At 43.0% G+C, this 16,686-nt stretch overlaps 1 protein-coding gene across 10 annotated transcripts in view; it reads left to right on the forward strand.

The window, feature by feature from the left end:
• Nucleotides 1–3,144: 3,144 nt before the first annotated feature.
• LOC131101446 (triple functional domain protein) overlaps nt 3,145–16,686 on the forward strand; it is a 44,309-nt gene continuing 30,767 nt past the window's right edge. For 6 of the 10 annotated variants that reach the window (XM_058046616.2, XM_058046617.2, XM_058046618.2 and 3 more), the window contains exons 1-2: nt 3,146–3,633; nt 13,606–13,656. In XM_058046616.2, coding sequence (XP_057902599.2) covers nt 3,564–3,633; nt 13,606–13,656 — 121 coding nt within the window. In that variant the 5' untranslated portion in view covers nt 3,146–3,563. Of the gene's footprint in view, nt 3,634–13,605; nt 13,657–16,686 lie in introns of all 10 variants that reach the window. The other 4 variants (XM_078792040.1, XM_078792044.1, XM_078792041.1 and 1 more) reach the window with 1 other exon arrangement.

The following is a 16,686-nucleotide window of genomic DNA, read 5'->3' on the forward strand; positions in this document are numbered from 1 at the left end:
TCATTTTCTACCGCTTTTCCTCACGAGGGTCACGAGGGGGCTGGAGCCTATCCCAGCTGTCCCGAGAGGCGGGGTACATCCTGGACTGGTCGCCAGCCAATCACAGGGCACATATAGACAAACAACCATTCAAACTCACATTCATACTTATGGACAATTTGGAGTGGCCAATTAACCTAGCATGTTTTTGGAATGTGGGAGGAAACCGGAGTACCCGGAGAAAACCGCGCGCTAACCACTTTTCACCATGCAGCCGCTACTTAGCTTCCAATTAGTTTATTCTAAACTTAAGAAAGTGTTTCAAACGGAGTGGGGAAGAAGGACAAAGAAAAAACAAAAACATACCACTTCCACACGGAAGACCTTTTTTGCACTATGTTGGACATGCCATGGCTGACTTCATGCAGCGTTAAGGTAATGTACTGGGAGGTAACGTCTCAACACTGTAACATTACTGATACCTAGTGGCCAGAATACTACATAGAAGTTGTCTTTCAATGTCTATAATATCCATCCATCATCCTGATCAAGGATCAAGAAGAAGTAAACAGCGCATTCCTCTCCTACTCTTCACCTCAGCTTTCATTTACTGTCTTCACTTGCAAAGGTTGTGTTGTGTGTGTGTGTGTGTGTGTGTGTGTGTGTGTGTGTGTGTGTTTGCAGCTGTTGCGTTCAAAAGCAACAGTTGTGGACAATAGACAAAATATGTTGTTGTATGTTTGTTAAAGCCATGAGCAGCAGCATTGTGCGTCTGTAGAACAGACTGTGCCTGTGCCTGGCAGTGACACATTCACAGGTGGGTTTATTTACCATGGCTATTTTCCAGGAACAAAAATAACACATTGTGGCTGTTGTCCTGCATGGGTACACTTTATGCAACCAAATTAAAAATAAAAAATCTAATTCCCGATTAAAATGTGTGGCGAAAGAAAGATGCTAATTTGATTAATTCCTTCTCTGTGTGTGTGTGTGTGTGTGTGTGTGTGTGTGTGTGTGTGTGTGTGTGTGTGTGTGTGTGTGTGTGTGTGTGTGTGTGTGTGTGTGTGTGTGTCTGTGTGTGTGTGTGTGTGTGACCCAGAAAGTCAGTATGAGCTACTTTTCTTGATGTGAAGAATCACCCCAAGGGGACTACTCGTCTTCAGAAGGAGGTACAAACAAGCTCACAGAAAAATAGACTTCAATAAAGTAAAAAGGTTTAATGTCTCACTCTTTAAAATGTTTGACTGTCGTGTTGAGGCAATTCCAATAATTAACTGTGCACTTAGGCGGCACAGCGGTCGAGCGGTTAGCGCGCAGACCTCACAGCTAGGAGACTAGGGTTCAATTCCACCCTCGGTGGAGTTTGCATGTTCTCCCCGTGCATGCATGGGTTTTCTCCGGGTACTCCGGTTTCCTCCCACATTCCAAAAACATGCTAGCTTAATTGGCGACTCCAAATTGTCCATAGGTATGAATGTGAGTGTGAATGGTTGTTTGTCTGTATGTGCCCTGTGTACCCTGACTCTTGCCCGAAGACAGCTGGGCTAGGCTCCAGCAGTAGAAAATGAATGAATGAACTGTGCACTTCCACTGGCTCAGAAGCAAGTAAAATGCATATGCGGATATTTTACAATATTCCATTTTGATATGATTCACAAGCAACTTTATTGCCTGGAATTTTGCATGAATGCTGTTTTGAGGCCTTGGAGTTGGGATATACACATGAGTTGCCTCTGAATCTTACTCATTTATGGCAACAAGACATTTTGGATCATTGCAGGCCCATAAAGCCATGCTTGGGTGGGTTTGGTGTGCAGGTCCTATCAGGTCCCATATCAGTGATCTCTGACCTTACAAAAAATATCAAAATCTTGTTGAAAGTCTTCCCAGAAGAGCATTTCTCTTTCTTTTTTGCTTCCTGCGGGTATAATGGACAAGTGTCCTAATGCTTTCAGGCATATAAAAGCAAAATCTCATTATTTTTCATGAGCCACAATAAAGTAAAACTACACCATTGAAAGTATTGCCGAGATATCAAAATTGTGGATATTGGGGGGGAAAAGTGTCTTTACTGTCATGTGAAAACACTTATCCCATGGAGGCCTTTCCTGCCTGGTCTCTCGCCGCTATATCTTGTCGTGCAACACTGGCAACGGAATCAATTTAGAACACTAGACAGAGTGTGCCTGCCCGGAGCGCTGTGAGGAATATGTGCTTCAGTAATGGGCGACAAGAAAGTCCAAATTGCCTCGGCTTGGGATATAAATAACCTCCCAGTTCGTCACTGGGCTAAAAACGGTGCACCTGGGTCTCGGCAAATTGAGTCCAATGGGGGGGACAAACGGCCCAGAAGAATAGAAGATTTCAAATAACAGACAAAGCTCAGTGGAAAGTAAATACAACAGGCCGTGCACAAAATGTCAGTCAGATTGTGATCGGGTCAGATTTTTCCCACCCCTATTCTCAATGTGGGATTATTATTATTACATGAACACAAACATTTGAGAGAATAATCTAAAATATATATATATATAAAATCAATCACATAAAATGTAAATATCTAATAATTTTTAAAATAAATAATTATTTTCTAAAATAGTTTTTGTAGCATGAAAGTCACTATTGTAAACAAACTACAAACTATTTTAGAAAGTAGTTTTTTATTTTTTATATTTAAATTAATCTGTCAAATGTTTGACTTGTGATGTTGCTTTTAGTATATGAAGACAAATAATTGCAAAAAGAACATTTGTGTAGTGTATATACACACATACACACATACACACATACACACACACAATTTGATTTTTTTTTAAAAAAAAAACGAGAAGTCTGTGTTTGTAAAGTGAATCGGCTTCCCTCTAGTGTCAATGTAATGAAGTGCAACAACATGATATTCGTAAACAGGGCAATTACGAAATATATTGTCCACAATAAAAACATTTCCAAATTATTACTGTGACTTGAAAAATATTAATTTCCTAGTTAGAAGTGTGTCCCGATACTGTTGTTTTTCGAGCACACGTAATCAGTCTCTATTGGGAGACTTGCAATCGTTAGTAGTTCCATATGCAACCAGCAGATGGCAGCAAAAGCCCACATGACATTAAAAATGCAGCGAGAAAGAATACCAACATAGACAAATGTGAGTCAAAACATTTGACCTTTATCCTCCCTCGTTGTGTTTTTCAAAACATATACTTTTCCCATAAATGGCGTTTCATTTTACTGTCAATATGACCAATTCGTATATAATGTATTGTCCAGTTGACATTTGAATGTCACGGTAACCGTCGATCCTGGATGAGCCACCACCGGCCGGCCCCTCCCGTTCCCTCTTTCCATCCTCCGCGACTCTCCGCTCTTCACTCCGTAGGAGAACCCGGTGCCACCCGTACCGGTTCATGTATGATTCTATGCTAAGATGGAGGCTCTCCGATGGCAAGATTAGCGTTTAAAATACAACTACACCTTCCGCGTGTCTTCGATGACGCCTTGGTTGGCAGCAGGAGGGATTTAGAGACATCTTTTTGTCGATTTTGAGGGGATCTAATCATCGGGAGCTGTTTGGGTAGTGTGCAGCCATGAGCTCCGGGGAAGGAGCAGAGGAGACGACGAAGGACGCCGGCGACATAGCGGCGTTTTTTAAGACAGGTAAGCCCTACAATGACGGAGATGGTCGGCTAAATCATGATGGATACTTTGTACCACTGTGTTGTTGCGTTTGGGGGGTGGTGGACTCTGAACGACTGGGGCATAGAGGCTACAGTGTTTTTCATTATGATTTCACCTCATTACTATTGTTTAAATTGCTTACATTATAAAACATTGCTTTTAATGGATAATACACAGCAGTGTGTTAGCACGCTGTGTGGCTAGGCGACGTTAGCTTGAATGCTAGTGTTTCCAATCTTTTCCCAGATGTGCAACCATTTGTCAATAAATATACATTATAATACACTCGTTAACGTTTTTGCCGTAACTCCAACCACATGCACACCGTTTGCAAATGTAAAATAGACGTCATGCAATATAAGTTTTAACCCCAGCTGAAGTTGGAAGGCGTACACCAACCGCGTGTAGACATCTTCCAACACCACAATTTAAAGGAAAAAGAGCACCTGCACTAAATATTAGGTTTAGATTTACATATTTTGAGCTTTAAACCCTGTCAACTGTACAAGCAGCGACCAGACAGAGCGATAATATACTGAGCCTGCAACATTAGCTTCCCGTAATAAGCTGCCTTGCTTGCTAACAAATGCTAAAGTAGCACCGCTAGCATCGCCGCTGAGTTGACAAAAGCCTGTGTGTTTGTCAATCCGTGTGTGCGTGTATCTCAAAAAGATCACATCGAGGACAACCGTGGATAAAATGTTTAATTAGGTCAATTCAACGCGACGCGAACCAAACACAGTATGTGGTGTTTTGTGTGCGATCGTGTGAAGTATGTAAACAATACATGGCGTGGCACATCTCGCCAGCCTGGGTGTGCACGGTTTTAAGCTAAGCTAAGTGTGCTACAAAAAATAACCAGGGCTGGGTCCTGATGATATCACAATTTTTATTTTTTATATTCACTGGCTGTATTAATGAGTATTGACACCACCGGTAAGTTTGACAGGACTACAGTGATAGAAAAGACAACAACAAAGGGTCATAAACTGCCAATTCCAGCATGTCTTATTATTTTACACATGCAGTTTTTTGGTAGCAAGGTTTTCCCCTGCCCCACCTATCCTCCCTACACACTCTATAGGATGCTATTGTGAATTTGTGCCTGTGGGCTCCCTTTGGCACATACAGTATGTGCCAAGTCACCCTCTGGATCCGTGCACTCTGCAGGCATCCACTTGCACCTGATGTCATATCTGCTTGTGTCATCATCCTCAAAGCGATTGTAAAATCACTATCATGGCACTAACAAGCACTAGAAAGCTGACCTTAAAAGCAGCTTCCTGTAGTTTCATGTCTCTCGTGTGATTAGAAACCACACCAGCGTCCCTATTATCTGATGGCTTCCTCTTTAAGAGAGCTCACATCCTGAAAGTCACAGCAAACCACACACTGGTTTGATGCCGCACAGCTGCTGCCATTCTATTGCCTTGTCAAACAGATCCCTTGCTAATTTGTCTTATAATTAGACATTGTCACACGTGGGTGGCTACTTTTAAGAAAACTACACTGACAAATTATAGGACTGGACAAACAGACTTTTATTTAACTGAATCAAAGAACAGTGCACGTACATTTTGAAATGCATGCATGCATGCATGACCTAAGCATCGCGCTTTAAGTTGCACTGCTTTCCACAAACAAAAACAAAAACAGAAACAAGTAGCTTTACTACTAATCATTTATGTTTGTGTATAGATGTAAATATCATGTAATATAAAGTTTATGTAGTTTATGTTTACCCTGGGAACGCCGAGTGTAGGGAGCATTGCAAGATTTACAGTGTGGTACTTCCAATCCTGTGTCATTCACAGTAACATTGCCGTAGTTTACAGTCTGTGTGGTTGCTTGGCCAGCCTATATGGATGCCTATGGCTTTCTACACTTAGCACAAAGCTACATGGAAGAGCATAGACTGTCACATACAAGCTCTCCTACTGCAACTCCTTCCTCCATACTTGGAATCTTGTTCGGACATGCACACTTTGAGTGTCTCGCCGCAGGCTTTCCCCACCCCCGCCCCCACCTCCTCTACATCGCCATGTTCATACTCTTGTTTTCGTTTGTCAGTGCAAACTTTTCATGTGTTTCCTTTCCTCTCTCGTTCTTGTTGCATCGTGTCGTGGCCATTCCATGCTGATGCACAGTGACAATTAGAAAACACTGCCTCCTCACCTCGTCTTGCCCGCCCCCCCACTTCCTCTGTCTTCCAGACTGGAATTAATACCTTGGCTTTGCAGCACAGAGACGAGGAGGTTTGTTGTGGCATGTTGTCAATCATCAACTTATTCCACACCACAAACGTCTCTCTCTGTGAAGACGACATTGTGCATTGATTCCAAGCACATATTACACATTGCTAATGCGTTTACAGTTAAAGGTCGGACTTTGTGAATGAACATTTTCTAGCTCGTATGTTTGAATGAGCATGGCTGCGTGTGTGTGTGTGTGCGCCCCTGCAAGACATGGTAATTTGATCTTGAGCTTACATTTATGACTCAGGCCGATTCACCCAGGAAGAGGTTTGCTCAGCCAGACGCACAAACACACAACTCATGCATGCACGCCCGCACTCGCAACACTAATGGATATTGATCCCCAAGATGGAGACTGATTGAGGTTTCCCTTCAGGCTCAACCTTGTCAGGAAAAAAACAGACATGGAATTACGCAATTAGTCAAGCTTCCTTGTGCAAGTTCTGGTTAAAAAGTATCTCTGCTAGGCCTGATATGACACAATGGATGGTCACCAAGGGGTCAAGTTTACTCTGCAGTGACGTATTTCAGTGTCTATATTTGTTTGCTCAGCTTTGGGAATATTCTGTGAGTTTAATGTTGAAATGGCTTTTAGGGGCCATCCATACTTTTCAACATTTTCACGAACGTACAAACCGTACTCTTTTGAGCAACCCCCCCCCCCCCCCCCCTAAAAAGAGTACAATCCCAAATGAAAAATGTTGATAGGTCCATGACCAACTGACCCAATACAGCCAGGAAATTCGAACATATCCAATCCAATAGTGTTCTCTGTATTTTGGGATTCTGGTCAATCAGTCACTGCCCATCAACATTGTATTGAACATGAACAAGATAAAAAATTATATCAAATGCCTCTTTTTTTGTACAGTAAACCTCAGATATATCGGACTCGGATATATCAGAAATTCACTCACAACGGACAGATAAAAAAGAACCAATTTTTCTGTAATGCATTTCCAATAAAAATTCATTGCATATATCGGATTTTTTATAACGGATTTCGCCTATTTCGGACAAAATCTCCAGTCTCGTTCCAATTTCCCTCGCATAGTATATCGGATGGCCTTTGATCCATCTTTGATCCATGTTCACAGCCAAAGCTGAAGATTTTAACATCTTTTATATGTAGCTTTGGCTGTGAACATGGATCAAAGAAAGTTCCCCCATGGCATTGCGCATCCGTGTAATGAATGTGGCGGACATTTTCCGGTATACGCTTATAACGGATTTCGCTTATATCGGACAAAACCAGTGGGAACAATTGAATCCGATATATCCGAGGTTTACTGTATTTTTCGTTCAAGAAAATACAAATGTATTACAAATTTGGTCTTTTTGTATTGTTCTTTCTATCAAATGATACATGTAGAAAAGTCCCAACAGTTGCATCAGGATTAGGATCTTGGGAATCAAGGGAATACTTCTTGTATACACACATGATTACTCAAGGAGCAGAAGAGTTGCCCCTGGTTTCCAAAAGCCTGCGGAGATAAAATCTTCTTTGAAATGATGGACACAACCCTTGAACTCAACTCTATGCGAAGTATGCAATAAAGATGCCACAACTGTTTTGAAAAGGCTTAACAATCACACCTATAGTCTAGTCAGTGTATCACAGAAAGTGAAAATCACATTGATTGTTACTGCACTGTCCACAAAGTCAAATTCACCACCACAGCCAGGTCCATGCCCAAATATAGAAAATAAACACAGAGCTGGCGAATAGATTCAGGATGGTCGGTTTAGTTTTGATCTTCTCCATTTTCGCAACGGCACTTCGGAACAAATCCGCCCTGCTCGATTCCTTCGATTTGGAACCTTTCCCAGCCGCGACAGCGTCCTTCCACTTTCTTTCCGAACGCACAAAGTAGTAAACATTGATGTATTGTTCATATGCATTGCTCGGTGAGCGATGAATGGCAGCAATTCTCTTTTTGATGAACGAAAATAGGTAATCGAAATCACCGGGGTCGGCCATTGTCTGATTGTTGTGTTGGAATGCGAAGCACGCAGAGCTACGTGGAGTATCGCGTGGACTGGTACGCTCTCGCGCGAGCATGCGAAGACAGGGGACCAGTCTATTCGCGCTAAAATTTGACTGCGTCCCGCGGTTCGAACATACAGACATCGACATTTTCTGGTTTTCAAAAAAGCGTACGTTGATGTCTTAACCCCCTCCCCCCCTCGTACGGTTTGTACGCTCGTGAAAATGTTGAAAATTATGGATGGCCCCTTAGGACATCCTAGTCTTAGGACATGCCTTCCAATTAATCAGAGTTTGGGTTACAAAGGAGCTTTCCCTGTTCCTGTTAACTGTGACAAGCCCAAAAGCTTCTGTCCATAGAGCGTACGTCATAAGGTAAACCAAGAGATGCCTTTCTAATCTCTACAGCAGCCCAGTAATAGTTTCCTGTGTGAAGAAGCACTCAACATTTTAGTGGTTGGAGCCAATCTGGCAGGAAATTGTATTGGGTCCTGTGAAGATGATAAGCAGTGTTGAATTATGTCTGTCTGTAAATGGTGACATTGTCATTGTATGCGCATGTATGATGGTGATGCAAAGACTTAGTGCCGTGGTAACCGGCAAGCAAATAGGGGAAATATGTTGTGACCTCACAGATTGGGTTCCACTGCAACAAGAAAAAAAAACTGTTGGAAAATCTTGTCCCACATGCTTTGGCAGCGCTGAACACTGTAATTATTCAATAGGAACACGACGAGCGGAGAAGAACGGGCAGTGGAGTTACAGTCGTTCACATGACGTCAGCGTGAATCTTTAGCAGCACCACAACAATACACCCCGAAAGTAGAACAAGGGATTAAATTACAGAGCTCACGTTCTCCACATTCACATGCCTGCTAACAATTCTGTCTTTGTTGGGTGTTGAAAGATGTGTGATCAAGACAGTGGAGGAGTGTTGGGCCTGTTAAGGTGAGAGTTCACTGGATTACACGCTAACCCAATCCAGACTGTGTTGTGTTTTGTTTTGCTTTGCTTGTGTTTTTCTGGTTTGAAGGAACAAAGCGCACAAGGTTTGTTGTAGCTTTTGGGGAAGTAGAAATCCGTGACTGCTTTTCTGGATGTGTTTCTCAATAAAAACTTCCATATTTGGGAATATGTGCTTTGTTGCCACAAGTATTTCACTGCAACATGTAAAGACTTCTTTCCGGTACAACTAGCTGTACCTTACACATTTTATTGTGTTTCCATTGTTAAGGGCCCCAAAATATTTGGCAGACACAGTCCCACTTAGCAGCACCAGCCCGCCTTCACAGCCTGATCAGGGTTTGCCTCTTCCATTGTTTGGCTTTTTGGCTACATCTTGGCTTTTGTAACAGTTGAGAAAATAAAGAACATAGAAAAAACTGTCTACATTACAAGAAGCCAACGATTTCCAGACAAGCTATTTGTAGGATTATTTCTTGTCCAATGACTTTGTAGGTCTATCGTAGTAGACTGTGGCCCGATTATACCACATCCATAATACTACATGTCCACGTTGGACGTTGTAGTCATACTACAAGAAACGGTAGCTTCTAGTAGCTTCTAGCTTCCTAGTACAATTACGTGTATACTTAAGAGACTAAAAAGGTTTTTTCCGACTCAAAACCCACTTTAGTGCTGACATTTAAAAATGTGACGACCCTGAAGTTCACAACCATGACATTCTAAAACATACCTGAGTGCCATTATCAGCGTACTAACTGACTGTTTTACTAACCAGTCAATAGTACAAACCAGGTCAGTAAAACGTCTGTGCACTCAGAAACACATCAGAGGTTAGGCGCGGACCAGATAAGTCTAAAGGTCAGCTGATAAAGATGTTTAGCAAACAGTGCTTGTGTCATTCTGTGCCAGTGGGTTTAGGATTAGGTCAACTGGACATATTTATATACAAGTCTCATACACAAGAAACTAGATATCACTCCACTATTGTACAAACCTCTTGTCTCTCTGTGGGTTTATTAGGAGCTGTCCCACTTTTGTCCCCCCCACCCCCTCCTCATATGCCGTGCTCTCGTTCAGTAATGTCTTCGGCGTGATATCTAATTGTAGCAACCTCGGGGTAAAATGATTTGCTGCCAAAAGCTGTTGCCTTCTGGGAATGAGAGAGGGAACGGTGTCAATGCGCTAAAGAGCAAACAGGACAGGAGTCGGGGACGGAGTGGACAGGAGTCGGGGACGGAGTGGACAGGAGTCGGGGACGGAGTGGGCAGGAGTCGGGGACGGAGTGGGCAGGAGTCGGGGACGGAGTGGACAGGAGTCGGGGACGGAGTGGACAGGAGTCGGGGACGGAGTGGACATGAGTCGGGGACGGAGTGGACATGAGTCGGGGACGGAGTGGACATGAGTCGGGGACGGAGTGGACATGAGTCGGGGACGGAGTGGACAGGAGTCGGGGACGGAGAGGACAGGAGTCGGGGACGGAGAGGACAGGAGTCGGGGACGGAGAGGACAGGAGTCGGGGACGGAGAGGACAGGAGACAGTTTGTGGGCGATGGTGGCCGCTGTTCGGGAGAGGGCGACTGGAGATGATCATCTGTCAGTGCATCTGGAGGACCTAAAAGGCTCTTCAGTGGAAGTAGAAAGTGGCAGTCTTAGGTGTTTAATTTTCCTTGGATCTAACTGGACGGGTCTTTGTTCCGGTTTCCAGGGTAGAAAAAGACAGTGAGGCAGTTAACCAAACTAGGACAGGTCCTGAAAGACCATTGTACTCCTTTTTCTTGTGCTCTCTAGAGCATTCAAAACTGCTATCTCACTGTTGCCCTTCCTTTTTTTCTGACTTTCACTTTTTATCTCTCGCACTGACTACCTCTACACTTGATTTATCTTCAGCTTTGGGCTGGACGTATGAAGTCTGATGTACCCAAATAGAAATTCTGGTACCAAAGGATACAAGCTAAATTATCCATTCTGCATTACTTTTTGGCACCCCTCCATTTGGGTATCATCTACAGTGGTAGGGCACCTAAAGGGTGGAATAATCAGCACTGCAGCACTACAATAGAAAGAAAACAAGGTGCTACTTTTCATACCTAGGCAGTCGAGTCTATGCCATATGGGTGACGTGAACCACAACAGCAAACAGGAAAATTAGCTCACTGTGTTGCTGTGCTTTAGCTCTGAATGCTACAGTGTTATACTCCATAGTCTCATCTTCGCTGCAGTGCTCAGTTTTCTTACTGCTCCAACCATGCTGCGAAGTAAACACAGGACACCCTCGTCGTCGTCCATTGTTGTTGCCATGTCTCATTCCGACTGTTGCATTCGACACCCGAATGGGCTCGGAGTCAATAAAATGAAAGTTCAACACTTCTAATTTAGTTGAGCGTTTATTTGCTTGTAAACACGCACAGCAACATATTTAATGTTGGAAGCATGCTTGCGATGAGGAAGGACTAGCTTGCTAGATAGCTAGTAGTAGAATGATTCATCTGTTTATGTGGCTGACAGCGACCTTCGGAAATGCTGTAATTATAACCGCGGTGTTCATTCACCTGCACCACAAAGAGGAAAGTAGGGCTAACTGGAGAGAGATTGTTCTCTCTGAAATTTGAAAAAAATGTACGTCACCCAATGTGTCTTGTGTGTTTTTAGTGACGTTACAAAAGTTAAATATGAACTAGTTTTTTCACACCATGATGCATGTTAAAACTTCACTTGACACCTTTGCATCCCAATTCCATGGCCCTAGTGTGTGCTATGCATACAATATATACATACAATATACCACCATGTCATACCCAGCTCTGCAAGGCTGCCTCTACTTGCCTCATTTGAATCAGTGTGACCAAGACAATAGGTATTCTTAAATGAGGGAGGCCGCTCTTGTCTGCCAATGAGTCAAGCGATGAGTGTGTCTGCCGAGAAGGGGCCCCATAGCAAGGGTGGTCTCGAGTTCATGTGGGCCGAGAAGCAGAAACTAGCGAGCACTGGGGCAACAGGGGAGCTGTTTTTATTTTTTTGCACAGGTCTATGTGAGTTGACTGTATCTATAAAGTACATATCACAGACGAAACGTCCGGTCGTTTTATGGGATCCAGCCTGGTTGGATTTTTATTTCTGCCCTGTCATTTCCTCAGTAGTTCTTATAGTGTGTCTATGCGTGTGTGTGTGTGTGATCTGTTACATTTTTTCCAAGCAGTTGGCTCGGTGTTAATGCATGTAACGTGCGTGTGTGTGTGTGCGTGCGGCTGAGTTCCACTTTAACTGCTGCAGGGAAAGTTTCAATACTTGAGTCTTTGTGCGCACTCTATATGTTTGATCTAGCTTCTGTCTAGCTTACAAGTCATTGTTTATACAGTCATTCAATTTGGGAAGCTGTATTATGTTTTGCACGCTGTGGCATTACAAATATTTCAAGTATGTTTGGTCTGTTCTCCTGCGTGCCGTCCCATTAATTCTCTGAAGTTAACCTGAGAACCATTTGCCCATCTTGACTGCTTCCCATACAGCGGACACCATGTGCTGTTTAGCTTTAAGGTAAACCAGCAGGAGCCGAATGCTGAGCTGCTTGTCGGATTACTCAAGCAGGAAGAAAATCCCTGCAGATATACATGTGTTGTAGAGATAAATTATGCTGTTTGGAACGGGAAACCGCTGGAAACTTGCCACGGGGATCAGAGGTCATGCATTGTTATTACATAAGAGATCGTTATATTGGTCTTTTGGCTGAATAAATACATGGGTTTTTAGTGGGTTTGTTGGTTTTCCATGATGTATGCTAAGCATATTGTCACTGTCAAATGCTTACCGCGCTTTTGTGCATCATATAACTGTTATATACTACAGCAAAATATATATGTATGGCTTGTAATGAGCCAAAAATCATAATCATTGTATTAAATGACCATACAATGTAATCTATCATTGTGGCTAACTTTTAGTGTGTGTAGCAAAGCATTTTAATATTTTACAATCTACTATCATTTGTGCTATGGTGCACTCTTCTGCACTCTGTATGCTTGCGGTCCCGCCTCCTCCCACCAAGATCTTGTGACACCCTATTATTTACTTAGACAATTGCAACGATACACCTCATTAGTAAAAGTCAAAGTTGCCAATGAGAACTGAAACTCTTAAGAGTCTCCGATTTGCATCCCTGTATGTACTTATCACATGATGATCATAAGTGGTGTATGTCTCATGTTGACTTGATGTTTACGTATGTAAGAAACCAGATCCTACTCTCCAAAGCCAAACAGGAAGCAGTCAGGCTGAGTCACCTCGGCCGGAGAGCGTGTGTGCGTGTCACTGAGTCAACCAGTTGACCCGTTGACCATTCACCATGTTTACATTTAGATGGCGCGTGACTTTTCGGCGTGTCTTTGCTTCGGTCGCAGCAGCAACAGCGCGCTTTTAATAAACTGCATGAATGGGGTGATTGTAGCACTCTGTCATGAGTTATAATGTAGGAAAAGTACATGATCTAAGAGGCAGGGATGGGTGTAATAAATCAGTTGTGCAGCTTGATGGGTCCAATGTTTATCAACAAGGCTAGCTTGTTTTGCTGCTTCGTCGTGGTAGTAAATTGATGTGGCTACTTAGCAGCAACCAGCAGAGGGCCCCCATCATGTTGTTTGCTGCCTAAACGGGTTGTAGTTGAATTTGACACAAGATTTGGTGCCGTCTGTGTTCAAGTATATTTAGCTGCCGGTTGCTCATTTATCTTTTCTTGTGTCTTTCCTACAGATGGAGCCCTCCCGAAAGAGCCCAGAGGAGATGTATCAAGTCAGATTGCAGGTAAAAAAAATGGTTTTATGATGGTTCCCACTGCCATCCATCAATTTGTCTGGGTGTGTGCTGTAAGAGTGTGTATTTTATTAGTCTACTGGATGAGGTCACAGCAATTTCTCACCATCACACTCACCTTGACTCTCTCTCGCTCCACTTATTGTCGCATCCTTCTACTGATTGGTTGTCCTGCGCCTGTCTCCGTAGAGACGGCAGCCTCTCTGGGTTGATTTGAGATGGATGTGTGTCACCTTCGCTCATTTTCCTGTCTGTGTGTTTGCCATTGGGTATAAACAATAGGGTTTGCTTACAAGGGTTACTTTAATATCTTTTGGGAATACAGGTCATCTCTCGTTTATTCCAGTTAATTGGTTCCAGACCCGATTGCAAAAAGTGAATTTCTGCGAAACAGACTTTCTGAATATGGTTGTTAGCATTATTAGAGCCCTCTAGACATGAAATAACACCCCTATAGTCACCTTCACACTCGTATTACCTAATACAGTTGACTCACACATCAGCATTGTCAGGATACTCGGTGGCTATTATCGCATAGATGGATGGATAGATAGACTTCCTTTATTGTCATTGTACAAAAACAGAGCAGTGAAATTGCCAACAAAATGTCGTTGCCTGGCCTCATCTATCTAATATCCTGGACACCTAGTGGCCAATGTAGTAGAATGCTACTGCAATGGCGCAGTAAAAATTCACACAGGAGCTGCTGTCAGCCACAACTCACGCCAGTCGCTGACATACTGCACACTGCCAATCATGCTAACGCTCAGCAACTGCACAGTAGCTAGCTGACGTCACAGACACTTCCAAGGCCCCACCTCTTAAGATATTAAGATATTACACTACATATTTCAAATTTCTTATTTGTATTTCTGTTCATTTTGCCATTTGTATGATTGAAAATGTGCCAAGAATGTATGCAATTTACTTATGCTGTATGTGCATATGTTTTGACTAATAATAGGCCTTATTCAACCACGAAAAATGTATCATTTATTCATTTTTGAAATATCGCAATAGAGTGAGGGGGCAATGTTCTAACAGCGTAGAATGTAGCAAGGAACAGCTGTACAGTAATCATCAACATTAGGTTATTATGCTCTGGGTAGGGTCAGGCTTTGTAGTCCTTCAAGGAGGATCACGTAGTCACTGTTAAGTGATGGTACATTTTGACGAAATCCGCTCCCCCTAAAACCTACATATAAAGGAGGACAGTGACTTGGCAGGTTGCACCAAGGCCTGAGGGGACAATGCTGGAAACGACTCCCATTGAAAAGAAAAAGTCAATTGAGACACAGCACCGCTAACTACATAGTATTTTTCTTAAGACTTTGTGCTTTCTAGTCATTACTAGAGATTTGTCGGGGATTAAAATGGCCCCATCTGTTGGCTTCCTCGGCCACTGGTCTGACTGGGCCAGGAGTGGGGGGGCAGAAAGTTTATGTAATAGCGTTTTAGTTGGACATTCAAATCTTACAAGATGTGATGAGAATCACTCTCTCTTGATTAGGAACAGTAGAGCTGCTCTAAAATGGAATCCATAGAATAGGATTAGAGTGCATGTACTGTAAGTCTCATTTCAGTGGTAATGCCAACTCCACCTCCAGGTGGCGTATGTGTGCGTCTTACAGCAGAGGGACGCTGCATTGACTCTCGAGCAGTCGTTAAAAGGGAGAAACCCGCCACATTTAAAGATGCAGTGAGAGCATATGTATTGTAGAATGACAGTGTTAAAAGTGATGTCTTATTATAGTCTGCTAAATGTTTACCTCCCTCAATAAGATACGCACTTTAGCCATCCTTTCTCACTGTCCCCATTTTCTTTCTTCTCCTGGTCACTGGAGCAACCTTGGCCTGCTTCTTGCTCAGTAATCCTACCCTGCTATTAGAGGTCTGGACGAATGGGAGAACTGAAAGAGAGGCGTCTCTTGTCCTTTCTGCATCAAAGGCCAAATATTCAGATTTGGGGCCAAAGAGTGGATTGGAAGTGAGATTCGGTACTGTCGAGTGCATGCTAATTGGTCAAACTTTGTGCTTGCCGTTTCCAGACGTAAATGCATTCTTGCAGCATGATTTGTCGACACTTTCTCTGATCTGAGGGAAATTATTATAAAGATGTCCAGGGACTTTAAGTGTCTCATCATACCCATAGCAGAACAGCTCTGAAGTGATAAATGAATCAGTTTGGAGGAGAACTAGGTCCTTTTGTCCCATTTTAGTCTTAAATCTAGTGCTTCAATATAAATTTTATGCCTCAGTTCCAGCATGATGGTGACATCAACGTAAGGTCCATATGGGGCATGCTTGGATGAGTTAAGTGTAGGAGAGCCTGCACACAGCCCTGATCTCAGCCTTATCAAACACCTCCTGGTTCTGCAGGATTCATTTAGTTCTGGAAAGTCCCACCGACTCACTCCAAAGTATTGCTGAAAGTCTTCCCAGAGAGTGGAAGCAATTTCCATGTTATAGCCAAGCGTCCAATCGCTTTTGTCCATTAGTAAAAATAGTGGGTGCATATTATTTATGTTCTTTGAATTGCCAGTATTGTCCCATTGTGTTTCACATCCCAACAACCAATCAGAGAAGCTCTTCCTGTGAACGGCCCAATCCAGTCGTCTCTGAGAGGGGAATGGAATGGATGCAGTCATTGGAATCTGGAGTTTTAATGCAAACCATATTTCTGTAGCATACATGGACAATCTGTGAACTCTATAAATGACTTGGAAAAAGACATTGGGTAGTATACTCTATCTGTCCAGTGTTCTAAAGACTCAATGACCTTAAAGGCAGCGGTCAATGATAGACTACTACCCTGCAGTGTTTACAACATGACCATTGGCCTTTCCTAAACATGTTTTAAACCGGATTTACAGACCCCTTGCTGTACAATAGGAGTAGAAACGTCACAGTCAACATTGGATTATGCATTTCCCATTGAGTCAATCAGGATGTAGGTTAGGGTTCCAGGTCATGGACGCCCTATTCCTGGCCACTCAACCCCACCTCAAAGAATTCCTGCTA

The sequence above is a fragment of the Doryrhamphus excisus genome, linkage group LG7 (assembly GCF_037039965.1).
Source record: "Doryrhamphus excisus strain RoL-2023G ecotype Guam linkage group LG7, RoL_Dexc_Guam_v1.1, whole genome shotgun sequence".
Classification (NCBI taxonomy): Eukaryota; Metazoa; Chordata; class Actinopteri; order Syngnathiformes; family Syngnathidae; genus Doryrhamphus; species Doryrhamphus excisus.